General features: G+C 47.8%; 1 protein-coding gene across 3 annotated transcripts in view; it reads right to left on the bottom strand.

Annotated features, from left to right (window-relative positions):
- CUX1 (cut like homeobox 1) overlaps positions 1-18,540 on the bottom strand; it is a 349,697-nt gene that overhangs the window by 149,327 nt on the left and 181,830 nt on the right. For all 3 annotated transcript variants that reach the window (XM_073884183.1, XM_025864557.2, XM_025864556.2), the window contains exon 4: positions 11,465-11,543. In XM_073884183.1, the coding sequence (XP_073740284.1) occupies positions 11,465-11,543 (79 nt within the window). The remainder of the gene's footprint in view (positions 1-11,464; positions 11,544-18,540) is intronic.

Below are 18,540 nucleotides of genomic sequence, written 5' to 3'. Positions count from 1 at the left end.
TGAACTTAAATGTGTAAGTCCTTAATAAAATATTAGCAAACTGATTCCAGCAAATTCTAAAAAGCACAATACATCATAACCAAGTTAAGATTTATCCTAGGAATACAAGGCTGGATTAATATTACACAATCCATCAAATAATTTCACCATATTAAGAGAACAGAGGTGAAAATTGTATGATCATCTCAATAGATGCAGGAAAAAATCTGACAGAAATCAGTACCTATTCATGACAAAAACTCTTGGCAAACTATGAATAGAAGGACATTTTCTCAACCTCATAAAGAATGTCTATTAAAACCCCACAGCTAATATACTTAATGGTGAAAGACTGAATGCTTTTCCCTAAAGTTGGGACCAATGCAAGATGTCTGCTTTCTCTACTCACATTCACTGTCATACCTGAGGTCCTGGCCAGTACAAAAAAAAGAAAGAAAAAGAAATATTTGACATTACAGATTGGAAACAAATGTGGATACAGAAAACTTCAATAACTCTATCAAACAATTTAATCTAAATGGTATTTGTGAACAACCCATCCAACATCTACAAAGTACACCATCTCTTCAAGAGCATGAGAACATTCAAGATAGAATATCCTAAGGAATCTACCAAAAAACTTTTGAGAATTAGTAAGTTTGAAAAGGCCACAAATACAGTATTATTATATAAAAATTAACTGCATTTCTCTATAAAAGCAACAAATGGAAAACAAAGTTATGAAGAAAATACTATTTACTATGGCATCCAAAAACATGACCTACTTGGGGATATGCTGGACGAAATACGTGCCAGCTTGCATGCTGAAAACTATAAAATATTGCTGAGGGAAATGACAAAAGACTTAAATAAATACACCATGTTTCAATCGAAAGATTCTATAGTGTTAAATTGTCAATTTTCCTCAGATTATCAACAGAGGAATTCTAGGACACACGTTTGTAAAAAATGACAAGTTAAATCTACAATTTTATATTGAAATTCAACTAGCCAAAAACAATTCTGAAAAAGAAGACCAGCGATGCCTAGGTGGCATCTGCCTTCAGCGCAGGTCATGATCCGAGGGTCCTGGGATCAGAGTCCCACATCAGGCTCCTTGCTCAGTGGGGAGCCTGCTTCTCCCTCTACCTGCCGCTCCCCCTGCTTGTGCGCTCACGTGTGCTCTCTCCCTCTCTGACAAATAAATAAATAAGTAAATAAAATCTTTAAAAAAAAAGGCAAAAGATAAAGGACTTACATTATCTGTTTAAGACCGACTATTAAGCTACAGTAACCAAGACAGTGTGACATTAACATAAGGATCGACACACAGAATAATGAAATAAAATAGACGACCTTTGTTGTATGTGTATATTACACATATATAAAGAAGGTCTAGAAAAAATCTCACACATAACATCCATTAATTTTCAATGAAACTTGACCCTAATCTTAAACCATACATAAAAATAAACTCAAAATGTATTGTAGGCCTAGAGGTAAAAGATAAAAATTATACAACTTCACCCAAAAAACACAACAGAAAAAAATTATAACCTAGGGAATAATTTCTTAGAACACAAAAAGAACCCAAACCATAATAATTTTAATAACTTGGGCTTTATTAAAATAAAAACTTATCCTTGTATGGGGAGACAACATTTGCAATGCATATATTTGACTGACAATACCAACTGATGGAGAGGACGTGGAGCAACCGGAACTCCCACTGGTTTCTCGCTGGGGGATAAAATGCCCCAACTACTTTGAAAAAACAGCTTGGCAGTTTCTTATCAAGCTAACCACATGCCTACCCTAGATCTCAGCAATTCTAGTCTTAGGTATGTATGTATGTATGTATTTATAAGATTTTATTTATTTATGAGAGACAGAGCAAGCATGAACAGGGACAGGAGCTGAGGGAAAGGGAGCAGACTCCCTTCTGAGCAGGGAGCCCAACTCGGGGCTCGATCCCAGGACCCTGGGACAATGACCGGAGCCAAAGGCAGACGCTTAACCGACTGAGCCACCCAGGCGGCCCTAGTCCTAGGTATTTAAAACGTATGTCCACATAATAACTGTTCACAAATGCTTATAGCAGGTTAATCACAACAGCCTCACGCTGGAAACAATACAAAGGTCCATCAGCAGGGGGATGGATAAGCACATTATATTCCACATGGTGGAATACCATTCACATCGAAAAGGAAAGGACCATGATACAGATGAACGACACACACCACGCTGAGGGGAGGAGGTCAGACACATAGGAGAACATGCTAGAGTCTCCATTTATGTGAATCTAATCGAGAGTGACAGAAATCCAATCAGTGGTTGCTGGGGTCTGGGATCACCAGGGAACTTCTGAGGCGATGGAAATGTTCTATATCCTGATTGTGAGGGTGGCCACACTATCAAATTGGACACTTAAGATGGGTGCGTTTTATTGTACGCAAATCATGCCTCTATCAAGTTGACTTTAAAATAGGATTTTTTTCATGAGAGCAAGTTTTTTGTACTGCTGATAAAATATAAATTTGAAGTCGCTTTTATTCTTTTTTTCTTAAAGATTTTATTTATTTGACAGAGAGAGAGAGAGACAGCGAGAGCAGGAACACAAGCAGGGGGAGCGGGAGAGGGAGAAGCAGGCTTCCTGCGGAGCAGGGAGCCCGATGTGGGGCTCGATCCCAGGACCCTGGAATCATGACCTGAGCCGAAGGCAGACGCTTAACGACTGAGCCACCCAGGCGCCCCTGAAGTTGCTTTTATTCTTCATCACATCCTTTTAATTCCATTTTCAGCACGTGTCTTATAATGTATTTAATACATTTCTGTAATTACACAGGGCTACCCTTTAAATAGGTAAATACATAAGCATATGCTGGGGGTATGAATTCAAGATTTGGGGTACACAAACAAAAGTAGTTTGGAGACCACTGACTTAGACCCATCCAGCTGCCATGCAAAGGACGGATGGGAGAAGGGGGAGATAAGGGGGTGCCCCAGTGGGGCAAGAGGTCATGGTGGCCTGGATGAGGTTGGTGGTGGCATTTGGGAGCATAACACACATCAGAAGGCACTTAGGGAGAGAATGTAGATGCAGAAACGAAAAAGGCTAAGCAGAGTCTGGGATCTGCCGACATTCAGAGCCCAGTAAGGAGGAGGCAGCCTCAGCGATATGGGGATGGAGTACAGCAGGTGGGGGGTGGGGAGGTCAGCAGGCATAAGTGGCTCTGGGAGTTTTGCTGTCATGGGGAGTAGAGAGCTGGCCCGTGGCTGGCAGATGTCACCCTCCTCTGATCACATGTACTTCTCAGTGAGGTACGAGGTGTGCGGAGATCAGGGTGGAAAGAAGGTATGAAACAGAACATGGATGGGGAAAAGGAGGTTAAGGCTGGGGCCAGTCTATGCTCTTCACACTTGAAGCGAACTGACATCCTCCAGTCTTCCTCTCGTTCTGGATTCTCTGGGTCACCATAAAGGAAGTGCAGGCACGCTCTGATAAAACCCAACAGTCTCGGTGAGGGACGTTCTAGAAGGAGGAGGATGCCACCGGACTTCATGGAGCGCGGCAGAGGCTGGGAAGCAGGGCTTCCGACTCACTGGGGCCCAGGTGTGCTGGGGAGGGAGTGGAGAGGCTGGTGGTGAGCGGCCTCTCCGGAGACACCACGAGGACTGGAGAGAATGAGCTCGCGAAAAGCAAGCCCACGTCTGTGCAGAGAGCACTTCGGGCAGCGGGGCCGTCCCCCGCCATCGGAGGGTGAATGTGCCCCTTGTGAGTGCCATCCCTGTGATGACATCACGGCGCGGCAGACGCTACTTTGCGCCGGGGCACTCTAGGCTAATGTAATCATACGATTACATAATTAACCCAGCTGTCTCATTAAGAAAATCAACTGGAATTCAGGGCATAATTAGTCATACAGCAATTAGCATGCTGATGAGCAACTGATGAAAAGCTGTCTAGATATCAAGTGTGCCAGGACCACCCCGGTTACGGCAAAGGGGGGAAGAGGTGACACACCTCCCCACGCAAGCGAACCCAGGATCCCCAAGTCCCGGAGGGTGAGTTCCCGCACTGGGTCCAGGGACCGGGAAGGAGATTGGCAGGGAGAACCCAGAGGAGGAGAGGCAACACCCGAAAGTGGCGACCAGAGCTTAGCCGCCCATCTTGTCACGTTTGCCTTTCTTTAAAATGTAGCTAATTCCTCAGCCAGCAAACCTTCGGTGTGCAAAACGGAGAGGCTCATCGGGCCCCAAATTTGCTTGAAGCTGGGCAAGGAGGGTGGAGAAGCTACTTCCCTGTCTCGTTTACAGTGACCCCAGTGCTGGGCAGAGCATGACTGTCCCTTGGCCTCTAGTCCCCAAGCTGCTTCGGGACCAGCTCTGGCCCAGCAGAGAGACAGGAGGGCATCTGCAACCCAAAGCCTTCATAGCTCAGCCCTGGTTCCTCTTCTGTCCCATCAGGGTGCTGGTTGGTGGCTAATAATTCTTGCGTGTGAATGAAAATGTTTTATGAAGGTAAACTGAAAATGTGCAAAGGGGATCCTGAGGTTACAGAGTTCTCCCTGGAGGGGCCGGGGCACCAGCCTGGCTGCCAACACCAGGAGATCTAGAATACACGGACTGGAGTAGCCCCACAGGATCAGGCTGGAGCGGCCACATCCCTACAGTCTTAAAAAAAATGCCACCAAGGAGCGTGTCCTTTACAACCTTGGTACGAGAAGCAAGGGCTGTTTCTAACTAAATCCTCAGACTTCGTTTGTTTTTTTTCCAGGAGCCTTGCTATTGGGATCCCTGAGTCGGGGACAGGCAGGGAAGGAGGAAGAACGGACATAACAATATTTTCCAGTTTTAAGTGATGGTGTGTCCTCACTGGAAAAACAGGCATGTCAGGCACAAAGGCCCAGATGATTATTGTCTTCTTATGGAGGAGCATTAAAAAGCAGTTCTCAAAAATGATGACGTTCTACTTTATTTCTGGATCCTCAAATGCTAGGCGGCTGGTATATTTACCAGGGCAGGTTTTCCCGAATGCAAATTACAACCTCCCGGAGGAGTACCTCGGAGCAGGGGCATTTTCAAGGGAGCAGGGGCATTTTCAAGCAGGTTCTGAAAACGGAGTGGCCTCTCTTCACCTAGCTCTCCTTCAAGACTTCTGCAAACTAACACCTCGACTTACATACACCTGCAGGCCAGTTATTCCACGGAAATAAAGGGAGGGCGGGTGGTCGTGAAACATGGAGTTCTAGCAGTGTTTCATGAGTCAATGAATATTTTATATCACTGGTAATGTGCTTCCTCAGATTTAAATCTTAAAATAAACCCTTCCAGGCACTGCCTTTGTGTTTGAAGGGTTTGTGTCTGTAGGACCTAAACCACATCTTAGCAAGGAGTGAAAGATGATTCTCTCTGTTGGGGGGCTGCGGACAAAGGCTAGGCAGCGATGGAAGTTTGCAGAGAGAGGCTCTTCCGATGAATCTATACCCAAAGCAGAGAGGCTCTGTAGCCCGCCGTGCACAGGTGGGAGCCCCACCCCCACTGTGTCTTTTTCCCCTTTCTAATCTTCAAAAAATAAAACCACACCGTGACCAAGATGTTTCTGAGAAAGACACAGTTGTGTTTTACACAAATTGGTAAGTGTCTCACAAATACTCAACTGACTAGTGCTTCACAATTCTGATCTGTAATCCATTAATAAGGGCTATTCAGAAATGAAGATCATGATTATTTTCCTGATTTATGCTCCCCCCCATTGTACAAATACATGCTTATTGTAAAAAAAAAAAAATCTGAAAAGTATCAAGAAGCAAGAGCAAGTCACCCACGCAAGGTTAATTCCTGGCAGATTATGCATACCATCATAATTCTGCTCAGAATACAGTAACATTCCAGCTCTGCAAGAGCCTTTTTAAGAGGTCATTCTAGAATATTTCCAGCTATCAGAGAGGATCCCACTTTAAGAGCAGGGCCATTTATTTCTCCTTCCACTGCAGTTAGGGATGGAGGCTGCCTGTTTAGCCTGTTTAACTGTGGGGGTGTTTTCTCAAAGGCTGTGTAGTCCCCCATCAGGCAAAAAGGAACCATCCAGGGGCTGGCAAGGGCCGGCTCAATCCCATTTGTACCTTAGGTGCTCTAGGGCCTGGTACAAAACGCACTGCCAGAAAGTGCTGGCTGAGGGAATGTGTTAACAGACCTGTTAAACAGCACACCTTGAACCTTTTCTTACACACTCAGGATCACTGTTGTTGATGGATATTCACTGAACGTGGCTCTCACCCACAAATACAGGTGCCCATGCAGAAGGACACTGGCCTCCTGGGGGAACCGGTCGCAGAGGGACTCCCCCTCTGGAGGGGCCTCGCCCAGGTGTCCTTACCAAATCATGTTGTTGGCAGATGACTATGATGCTCTTGTTCATGGGGCTCATCAGCAAGTAGTAAATATAAATCTCAACCAGAGGTATATTAAAATAAAAAAACTTAAATATGTCCAAGTTGAAGCCACTCCTATAGGTTGACCATAAACATTAGGATAAAAAAATCTGTCCATGATGAAACTGACAGATGAAGCCATCTTGACTAACGTAGTAAAATCCTAACTTATTTATGAATCGAAATGTAAAACTGCTCTCCTGCCTCCATGACACTGACAATAAAGGCAAAGGCCATTTTCAATTAGAACAATGATTAGAGAAGATACAAGAAATCAGGAAGACAGGTTAATCCTCCAAACTGTCTGTTGGTCTTCCTTTTAAGATGGATTTATTTATTTTAGAAAGAGAGAGGGTAGGGGGGGCAGAGGGAGAGAGAATCTCAAGCAGACTCTCCGCTGAGCGTGGAGTCTGACGCTGATCTCACGACCCCGAGATCATGACTTGACTAAAATCAAGAGTTGGATGCTTAACCGACTGAGACACCCAGGCACCCTATTGGTGTTCCCTTTAATTAATAAACCAGAGGGAACCATGTAAGTAAGCGCTGAAGGAAGCGACGCTGCTCTCACCGTGTCCGAGCGAGGGCTGTCCCGGTCACCTTCCTCAATCATCTACCCTACCTCCTCCATGCAGCTGAAATCCATTTCCCTCTAATTTTACTCCCGCCACCCAACACTGAGTGACCTCAACTCTCCCTCCCCATGTCCCCTTGGGACATCTTTCTAATCTGTTGTCCCAACTGCAGTCAGGATGACATTTTTTTAAAAAAGATTTTATTTATTTATTTGACAGAGACAGAGCGAATGAGCATAAGCAGGGGGAGCAATGGACAGAGGGAGAGGGAGAAGCAGGCTTCCCGCTGAGCAGGGAGCCCGATGCAGGACTCGATCCCAGGACCTTGGGATCATGACCTGAGCCAAAGGCAGATGCTTAACCGACTGAGCCACCCAGGCGCCCCAGGATGACATTTTTATTATGCCCATAGGATAGTGTCATTTCCCTGCTTACAAGCCATCCCTAGTTTTTGCCTGTTAGATGAAGTCCAGAATCCTTCACATAACCTACCAGGCCCCTGCCTGCCTTTGCAGCTAGGTAACCACACGGGTGTGCGCCCCTTACTCAGGCATAACTATTAGCAGTGCCCCCTTGACAGTGTTTTGGTTTAGATGACATCATACTTGGCCCCTTTTGTCACTGCCCAGGGCGGCTGCCTGGGACCCAGCCCAGCCCTCTCTGATCTACACTCTCATGCCCAATGGGCACTGTCTCCAAAATACTTGTCATACCTACATTTTAATTACTACGTGTGTGATTACTTTTAATGCCCACATTCCCACCACCCTCTGAAGTCCATGAAAACAAGAAGCCATCTGGCTGATTCACTCCCAACTCCACCCCTGGGGCTCAGCATGGTTCTGGGGACCCAGGGAGGAGACAGCTTCTGAGGTGCTTACCAACTAACCCCAGGGAGGGAGGGGTTGCAACAGAGTGGAAAGACAGCGTGCTTTGGCCAAAGTAAGCAGTGTGTTTCCGATAAAAAGCATCTTAAAATTCTCTCACAATGGACCAGGGAGTGAAGAACAATCCGGTGGCAAATGAGGAAGAAGGTAAATATGAGGGTCTTAACTATTTTATTTTATCTGTTTGGGGGACTCATCAGGAACGAATATATATCTAAATGTTTATTCAATGTCTTTAATACGAAGGCACTTTGGCACAGAGAAATACCATTATTTGGGATTTGGGATGTGGAAGATGAACAAGAGGAAGGAGCCAGGGCTCCAAAGTTTCTTCCCCCTCCAGAGTGCTCTCCCTGGTGCCAGTGTCAATCTCGGGAGCATGGTCCAATGTGAACAATTAAATACTGCGCAACCTCAGAAAGCATGCTGAAGAAATAATGTGATCCTTTAATCTATGCATTCAACCAGTATTTACGGAGTTTCTGCTACGGGGCAGGCAGCGGGGGAGATGCTAGGAAAATGAGGAGGGACAAGATCACATTGCCCATCTCCCTGCCGGGCCAGAAGGGAAAACAGCGGAGTACCGATAGTTACAACAGAGGCAAACACAGGGTGCTGGGGGGGAGAGGGAGAGAGGGAGAGAGAGAGAGAGAGAGAGAGAGAGAAAGAGAGAGAGAGAGAGAGAGGGAGAGAGAGTGTGTGTGAAGGGTTAAGCAGACCTGGGAGGTCACGTAGGGGAGTGTGTGTGTGTGTGTGTGTGTGTGTGTGTGTGTGTGTGTGTGTGAAGGGTTAAGCAGACCTGGGAGGTCACGTAGGAGTGCCTCAAGTTCATCTGGAGGAGTAAGGTATCAGCTGAGAGGGGGCCTGGCCTGCCTGCAGGTGAAGAATAACCCATTCCTACAAGCATGGAGACTCGATTCCAGATACTGTAGATATGAGGGGGGTGGCCTGAACTATGAAGTGGAGAGCAGAAGCAGGGATGGAGAGAAGCAGATGGAATCAAGAACATTCTGGAGACAGAATGGCCAGGACGTGGTGACCCTGCGCTGTGGTGTGAGCAGCTGGGTTGGAGGTGGTGCTGCTCGCTGAGAGAGGCAATGCAAGAAGGAGCCAGTCCGCTCTGGACACACTGGGTAGTTTCGGGGGGGCCACCTGTCATCCCAGCGGGTTTGCGCAGGAGCTACTGGATATGCAAGCTGACACTCGGAGGAGTCAGTACTGAGCCGGGACGGAGTTTTAAGAGCCACTAGTGTGCCCCTTGGTGAGCTCTGCTGCTGAGGACTCCGGGGCGGCTCTGGGGTGATGCACCCCCTTGGGGCATGCAACGTATCACACCTGCGGCACACCAGGCCCTGCTCCAAGTCCTGGGCACAGGGTGATAAAGCAAAGCTGTCCTCAGGGAGCTTTCATCCCAGTAGGACCACCAGGTGAGAAACAAGACAAGATACAAAATTTCCAGATTGCGGTGGAGAGGTGGGGAGAGGGGGCACACCTGAGTGGCTCAGTCTCTGGAGCTTGCGACTCTTGGTTTCGGCTCAGGTCAGGATCTCAGGGTCATGAGATCAAGCCCCTCGTCAGGCTCCACACTCAACGTGGAGTCTGCCCGACATTCTTTCTCCCTCTTTGCTCCTCCCCCTGCTAATTCACTCTCTTTCTCTCTCAAATAAATAAATAAAATCTTTATTTAAAAAATGTATGGATGGGGGACAGTGGGGGTTGGTTCTGTCAGATTTCTGGGCCAGCCTCCTTAGTTGGTGGGGATTTGTCTCCACCTCTTCCTGGAGCCAGCTGGTCGGCTCTTACTGGGCTCCTGGAGCTGGGCCATATGACACATAGCCGAAATACCCATCCCATTATTCCCGAGAGCTGCCTTGACTTTTCTGACATAGTTTAAGTTTCTGTTTCTTACAACTAGAACTTAACACCCTCCCCAATGTTTCTGGGTTCAGTTGGATCACGGCCTGAAGCACACAGACAGTTAAGGCACCCTGACACCCTCCAACTGCCTCACTGTCAGTAAATGCAATGCTATTGACCAGGCCCTTCCTGTAAGGCTCAGCCACAGGATTACTTCATCTGAGCAATAAGCAGACTTCAAAACCCAGGCAGAGTGCTCCAAGGTCCATTCCTGCTTTTCAAGGAACTTAGATTTGCCAGACCACAGCATTTGTAAGAAAGAAATACCTAGGAGGTAAGTAAAAGTGATCTATGGGGCATGCAGATGTACTTTGATTGACTTTTACTCTAACAGAAAATATCAAACATCATTTGTCCCTACCACCTTAAATTGAAACAGCAAACTTGAATTCTCCAGCCAAAAATGAGAACTATGAAGAATATCACCAATATGGGAAAAATGCCGACGGCATAACATTAAGCGACAAAAGCAGAGTATAAATACCTACCATGTAAGGATCAAAATTCTATAAAAATTATAGGTCTATGAATGCAGCCTGCTCAGGCAAAGAGGAGTGTTGATTTAAAAACTGTCTCTTCTTTTTCTATGGGAAATTAAGATGGAGTATAAATGCAGAAGAGGAAAGCCGGTAACTTGTTAAAGCCGAGAAACTTCACTAAGGGAAGACCCAGGTACAAACGGACTTTTAAAAAAAAGAGAGCGTGGGTTATTTAGAAAACAGCAGCTAAAGACTCTCTGGGTCTTTGGCAAAGACAAAACAAGCCTGTCCCCTTTCAACTAAGTCACCCACACAAAACTTGCAAAAGAAAATGCAAGCAGGCCCACCAAGTTGCCGATTCCTGAGAAAGAGTGCGCGTCAGGCATCAAATGATGCAGTTACTGTGAAGAATCCTCCTCATGAGCCTTGCCCAGGGTGTTTGGGGAGCCCCGTAGGTGGATAGAAACTCTTACAGAAAATCAAATGGCCAGAATTTAGAACTACGGGCTGGATATGCTCCCAAGACAGCGAAAAGTTAGAAGAAAGAAAACCATTCTCAACACTAGGCTGTTCCCCTTATTCCATTTCCAAGACCTCACAACAGGCCCTGGCAGGAGACTCTGTATCTCCCTCCTCTACGTCCCACGTGTCCAGAGTGCTTTCCACCACCCCTAACTTGGTTTGGCCTCCATTAACTCCCACTCCCAGAGGGGACAGCAGAGCCTAGTGAACCTGAACTGGACTACACGTACAGACACCAAGGAGATGTGTTTCTGCTCTGCTTTGTTAAAAGCCGCTCTAGTAATACCAGTAATGTTCAGAGGATTACTAAGAGCAAGTGAGCAATTCCCATGGCTGGGAAGAACATTCATGATGTCTGCATGGCACACACATGGGTTCTATTTCTTCCCTCTTTATACTGAAGCTAAAGGTAGCCCCAGATTTGGGTTTTTGCATTTACAAAGGCATCAAGTGGAAGTTATATGATTAACTTCAGCAAATACACATCTGATTTGCAAACCCATCCAAAGTTTGGGTTTTGGAGAATCCATATTCCCAGAACTCCCAGTTTCCTGGGGAGCTGCCATTGCTGGTCTAATTCCCTTAGGGAAGCTGAGAAGAATAAGCCTGAGACCCACCAACGCACCAACACAAAACACCCACTGGTGGTCTCTGTAAGTGCACGGACTTACCTGGAACATCGATCAATCTTTTGTAGACATTCAAGAAGGCTGCCTCAGCTTCTTTGCTTCTTTTACTCAGTGCATCAATCTGAAAAGCAATACAAGAAGGAAAAGAAAAACAAAGAGCTCAAAATTTGTCAAGAGGTAATTGAGAAATCATCACACATCTAGTGAGTTCCCACGGCAAAGAGAAGTCTGGTTCCTTCCTCTCGGGGTAAATGGCTGAAAACACACAAAGGGGCACCAGTCCACGTGGGCCCCGCTGGTGAGGGTAACGGGGCAGGAGCAGTGCTGTGCAGCCATCTGCAACACTTGGTCCCACTGCCCAGCTGAGAAAACGGTCTCTCTCCTTCCTCTGCAAGCATTTACTAAGAGTTGGCTGTATGCCAGACAAGTGTGCTAGAGGCGGGGGCAGAGCAACAGCTCCTAGCCCCAGGAGCCGTGGTCCAATAGGGGAAACAGGTATGCAAACAAGGGTTTAAATCCCAGTCGGGAAAGACAGAGCCACGGGGACACCGAGAAAGGCCCACCAAGCAGGCAAGTGGGTGACATATGAGCAGAGACTGCAAGAACAGTTCATCAGGTGGGAAGGAGAGACATTGCCTGCAAGGCGGGGAGCACGTTCAAACGCCCGGAGCGACGCTCTTCAATCTGGGGGTTCACAGATCCTGGTGAAGAATCTGATGAAAGCCAAGGACCCTCCTCCTAAAAACACATGCACGCACAGTGATGTGCCCTACTTAGGGACACTCACGGGTCCTCTCAGGTTCTGTCCACGGGATCTAGATTCAGAACCCACGGATGGGGCTCTCACAACACACCTGGGAACACGGGGGTCTGCTGGGCTGGGGACGGGGGTACTAGGCTGAGGAGACCAGGCAGGTGAGCAGGGCTCAGACCACGAAGGGCCCACAGTGTACACAGGAGGTGACATTCAGGGCTTTTTGCCCCCACACAGTGAGCAATGTGTGGGGCAGCAGGGATCGAGGAAAAGGGGCCAACTGGGGAGAAGGGGGTCAAACCGAGTTGACAGGAGGCACAGAAGAATGAGACGAGTCAAGGACGGCCCCAGGTTTTCCAGCTTAGGAACCAGGCTAGTGACAGTGGCAGGGCCCGTGTGTCCTGTGCACTCACCCGCCGGGCTAGCGTAAAGTCCCTTCATCAATAAAAGGGGACACGTGAAACTCCCAAGGATGCCGGACACACATCCAAAGAGCCCCTGATTGCTGGATGAACTCGGTACGTATTTTGCTCACATAACACACTTGTTGAGACATCAGATCGCTTTTTACGCCTGAAGTATGCAAGATGCTACATGCACCAAGCTCATATTGGCTCAGGAAAAGGACACTAAATTACATATTCCTTCTGTCCCCTCACAGAATTATACTCGCTGTCTCCAATGTTATTAAAGAGGCAAAAGGATGTGGCTTAATTACAGGGTCTCTCGCAGGACCCAACCAACAATTTGTTCAGGGCCGAGAGCGGCCACCTGATGAAGAAGGATAGGAAGACGCTGGGGAATGCGACCCAAGGGCTGGCGGGGGACAGGGCTCAGGAAATCCAATGCAGAGCTAACCAGCATTTCCAGTTTCTAGCCAGTTGTGTTCCAAAATTCCCATTTGAAGTCAGCTCTTTGGAACTCGGATACATTTTCTTCCCATAAAACAAGACTGTGATTTTTTTTTTTTTTTAGGTGCTGAGGAAGTGTTCGGAATAATCCCCAAGGACGACTTAAAAATGACAAGACAGTTCTCTATTTTTACAATAAGATGGTTCCCCCCGTCCCTCCCCCCGAGTATGAGCAACTCAGGCTCATTGTAGAATTAGAAAAATTAAAAAAAAAAAAGGAGAGAGAGAGGAAAATAAAAATTCTAATTCTGCCACTCTCCACTAGAAGTCATCCTCTGTCTGGGAGGATTTCTAATTCCCTTCAATTTTTTTTTTCCTAATTAAAAAAAATATAGAGTTGAATGAAATGTAGTCACATAGGCAAACTTCAGAGACAGGAAGTAGGTTAGTGGTTGTCTGGGGCTGGAGAGGATGGGGGTTTGGAGGAGGATGGCTCAGGGGTGCAGGGTTGCTTTTTGGGGTGATGAGACGTTCTACGGTTGATTGTGTTAATGGTCGCACAACTTTGTGACTATACTGAAAATCAATGGGCTGCAGACTTTAAATGGGTGAATTATATGGTATGTGAATTATATCACAATAAAGCTGTTAGAAATATGTGTATCTGAAATTAAACCATATGTCAAATTTTGGATTATGCTATCATAACAGGTTAATCTTCTCCAGTATCTATTGCAAAATTTAGAAAATGTCTTAATGGTATTATTTCATCTGCATCTAAACACCCCATATGTAGATGTTTTCAGTAAGAGTGGATTTGGAGTTACCTGCAGATGTCTGGCACACTCCCTATGCTCTGGGTCTTTCTGTTCCCTCCAGAGAGCAACGTGCTCATGGGGAGCAGAGCTTCTGCCCAAGAAACAGGGTAGATGCCTTGACTACTCTTTGTGTCTCTTCACACCGACAGAACCTTCTCTACTCAGCTCACGACCCGTGTCGGGAGGGTCCCTGGCTTTCCAGGTATTCCCAACAAGTGCACAAGGCGTAGCTGCCTCTGTGGTGGACAAAGGATGGGATCCGGAAGGAACCTGTCTCTCCCGCGGGCGTTGCTGATGGGGAGGGGAACATGGGGGTTGGTAATTTACACAGCACTCTTGGGGAACTGTTATGGGTTGAACTGTGTCCCCTCAAAAGAGGTTGAAATCCTGGTACCCAACACCTATCAATGTGACCTTATTTGCAAATAAGGCGTTTGCAGGTGAGCAAGTTAAGATGAGGTTATTAGAGTGGGTCCTGATCCAATATGACCCTGTCCTTATAAAAAGGGAAACTCTGGACACAGACACAATCAAACCCCCAGGGAGGAGCCCATGTGAACACGCAGGCAGAGACTGGGGTGGTATATCTAGTCCCCAGAGCTGTAAGAAATAAACCCGTGTCGTTTACGCAGCTCAGTGTATGGTACTTGGTTACAGCAGCTCTGACAGGCTAACACAGGGACCGGGATTCCGGGCCACCTTCCTGCCCATCCCCTTGCCACAAATGCAGGAGAATTCAAAGCCAGTCCTGAGAGAACAAGTCAGGCCAATGAGCTTCATTAATTCATGAAGCGATTGGACGACGAGGTTTCTTAAGAGAGGCGATGAGTACTCCACATGTAGTTGAGTTTCTACTTGGTGAGGTCCCCGGCCCAGCCCCCTCGTGAGACTTCCAAACCTGGAAGGATTTGTGGATTTTCTGGGAATTTTGAGGCTTTCTATTCTCGCGTACTCTTTTCACGCCCCTATGGTCAGCACCCTCAGCCGAGACCAGGCCTTGGAGTCTGAGCTTTGGTCGATGCTCTCCCTGTCCCGGCTCCGTGTTTCCTGTGGTGGGCTTCCCCTGGCTATCTCGTGCACCTGCTTCCTTGACCACCCTTTGCTCAAATCCCTGCTGCTGAACACCTACTCACACTCAAAGAGGAGGGTTCTGAGCTTGGAGGAGGAAGGGGGACCCTGGATCTCGGCTGGCCAGCCTTATCTGTTCAAGGGGGTAATGGTGCCCACCTCCCAGGCAGGTAGAGGTGGTCACGTGGGTAAGGCGCTCACGGGAGGGCCGGCTACCTGACAGTGACTGTCACCTTCAACAGGCTTCCTGGGCGTGTCCATGCAGTCAGAGCCCCAGAGGCGGGGCCGTGCCTGTCCACCTTTAGCATTCTGTGACTATATCCTGCACTGTCCACACCAGTCTGCAGCAGGTGCTCAGGCGTGTGTGCTGCAACCATGAGCCAGGGCTCAGCCCAGGGGCCCTGAGAAGCGGTCTGAGGTAAGGTCTTAAGGCGCAGATGGTCAGAAGCAGGATCCGGGGTAGACCCTCTGACCACTTCCTGTGCAAATATAGCCTGAGGTAGGGAGTCTGCCTCCCATCGCCACCCCCTTAAAGCCATCGTGAGCGAGGGCAAGGACAGAGGTGCCACACTGGGGCAGAGCTGGGGAAGCTCTGGAGGCCCTGGCCCTGGGGAAAACCTGTTCTGCTCCAGGGATCAGCCTCACCTCCTGCCACGCCCGGTTACTCCCTGTTCCCTGCATACAAGAGCGATTTCCCCGCAGCCTGGAAGGCGCCTCCTTGGAATGTTCCTCTGATCCTTGAGGCTCAGCTGACCCATCTCCCTGCTGCCTGTGGGACACTCCCATCGCACCATGGGATTGTCCCGAGGTTCTAGGACTGCAGATGAGGCTTCCTCAGGAGACCTGGGTTCCTTGAAAGCCTACGCATGCTTTCTGTCCCAACTGCCTTTCCTCCCAAATAGCACACAGGAGGTGGTTAATACCTTTCCACTGTGTGTGTGACAATTTTCCTCAATCGATCCAGTTTTACCTGCAGAAGTGAGCCAATGGTAAAGGGATCCAGTTTTAATTCTTTATGAAAATGCTTAATATGTAAAGAGTTCTTTGTCTGGGAAGTATGGTTCCTGTGCTGACGTGATGACAGCCACTTGCTGCAGCCAGCGCACTGGAAGCACCTTTTCCCACTGCACGCGCCCCCCCCTGCAGCGAGCTGGGTGTCCCCATCGGCAGGCAGCTGGGTGGCTGCTCTGCGAGTCTCCCGGACCCAACGGTTACTCTCCCAGCAACATCACTGTTACCATGCTGAGCCTGGCTTTTCTGCACTAAGAATTAAAACTGATAGAGAAAGAAGTTTTTATTCTAAATCTGAAACAATCAGGGGGCGCCCGGCTGGCTCAGTCGGTGGAGTGTGCAATTCTTGATCTCGGGGTTGTTAAGTTCGAGCCCCATATTGGGTGTAGAGATTGCTTAAAAATAAAATCTTTGTAAGCAAAAAACCCTCCAAAAACAAAAAACCAAAACCAAACAAACCCCACTTCATAAATTTGCAATAATCAATAGTTGCTTCCAGTAGCATGCACACTCAGAGACCAGGTTTGGAGACGAGTTCATGGAAGTCACCAGTAGGACCCCTGAGATGGTGAAGGGCGTGAGGCAGCTGCCTGACCGTGTGGACACTGGCAGAACAGTGCCGTGGGGTTCTGGGAGTCCTGTGGAATTTCAAGTTGTCGGTGCCGATCACTGGCGAACTGCACATCTCTGCCACTGCCTGCGACTGGTGGGGGAACAGCACTTCCCGTGCGGGTGCTTTCCCGCCCCGCTGATGTCACGTGTGACCACGTGAGCTGCTTTGGCCAATGCAATGTAAGTGACAGTGCCACGTGCCATGCCGGAGCTTAAGATTTAAAGCGATCACATGGTTCGGCCACTGTGCTCCTTTCTTCCACTGTGAGGCCAGCGTGACCCGATAGGAGCCGCCAATTCTACTGGGATCTCCAAAAGAAGACCACACACGGTCCCAGGGCTGTCACGCTCAGCCCACAGCCAATAAATATGTCATATGGGCGAGAAGTAATCTTTTGTTGCCACGGGCCACTGAGATTTGGGGTTGCTTGTTACAGCTGCATGATCTAGTAAAGCTGTTTGTTACAAGTCCTAGGGTGGTTATATTGCTAAGCTAGCACAAAGTAAAAATAAGGAATTGACAACCAATATCATGCAGGCCAAAGGGAAGATGGGATGATAAAGTAGAAAGGGCACAGGACTTGAAACCAGAAGACTGGATTTACGACAGGGCTCCATCGAGCATTTGGAAATATTAAGCCAGCTACGTACCCTCTGCCTCTCTGAATTTTATTTTCTGTGTCTAGGAGGAGGGAATGACCAGAATGTCTGCCTTATGAGACCTGGAGAATCGAATGAGACTAAAAATCTAACAGTGTGGAGCGATTTCGGTGTTGGTGATAATTACTGACTCATGACTACTTAGAAGATGAAACATCACACAAATATCACGTAAACTACGTGTCAATTTCTAGAGGGTCAGTTAGAAGAGAATTTACACACTCAAGACGTTAGTTTTTGTACAAACTGCCACGCTTTTAACAGAATTAACCGCTTCCAACAGTCCCATAATCAGCACTCACGGTGGGGGGGGAGGGGAGATGAGGCCGCAACTTTTGAGGGGCATGCTCCTGTCATAGGGTGACATTCCCTGGCAAAGTCCCTCACCCACCTGTAACTCGGAACATTAATGGGTTTGAGGCTTTGGAGGCTGTTACTCGAGTTTCCAATAGAACTCTCCTGTTTTCTGCAGAGGAAGGAAATGTGGGGAGAATGACGACAAGCGTGAATTTCAACTGGACGATGCTTTGCGTAGGACAGAAAAAAGGACGGAACAGTGTGATGTTTACAGATGTATAAATCCTCCTTGACCACCAGCCTTGACCACCAATCAATCAAGAAGTCCTAATCGTTTGGCCTCAGAAATCGATTTCAGAATTATAATCTCTCCTTCCTTTGATGCTTTAGCCTTAATTGACATCCTCCCATTACCTCCAGCGCAGACACTGTAGGCCAGTACCCAGGAGATCTCTGTAACTGCAGTTTCTCCTTACCTCACCATCTGGGTCCTAACTAACACAGGAGGCTGCCTGGGAAGTATTCTGGGAGTGAGTGCGGGAAGGTTCTGGGCAGAGAAGGCTGCACGGACTCAGGGACTCCTTGGAACTCACGGCCGGATTCTGCGGCATTGGTTATTTTGCAGAATCGGAGTGGGGAAGGCAGTTTCCTATAATTAAGAGCTTCAAGGAGGCTTTTACTAGTTCCCATTTAGTCCAGTCTAAAAAGTGGGAAGCATGAGAGCCAAGCTCAGGCCTAGTTTAGGAAGACCAAACTTCCTCGTCAGAACAAGAGAACCCTGGGGAGGTGGTGGCGGAGGTGGGGGGTGGTGGTCTGGGTTTGAAAATGAAATAACCAGGTGATGTGGGCTCTAAAATGGAGAAAATGAGACCTCTTCAAGGGCTTTTGGTGAGTATTACGAAGGAATGTGTCTATAACTCGGCTGAGCACCTGGGAGACCCAGACACTCCGTAGCTGCTATCATTTGACAATGAATGTACTGCTTGTATACTGGTGAGCCCCGAACCTCCCCGAGGGTGGCCGTGGTCTGGGTGCCACAGTGTGGAC

The sequence above is a fragment of the Callorhinus ursinus genome, unplaced genomic scaffold, assembly GCF_003265705.2.
Source record: "Callorhinus ursinus isolate GAN/ISIS: 27379988/994484 unplaced genomic scaffold, GSC_fseal_2.0 scaffold55, whole genome shotgun sequence".
Taxonomy (NCBI): Eukaryota; Metazoa; Chordata; class Mammalia; order Carnivora; family Otariidae; genus Callorhinus; species Callorhinus ursinus.
Note: the sequence above shows the minus strand (reverse complement) of the source record. Positions and strands in the feature narration are given on the sequence as shown.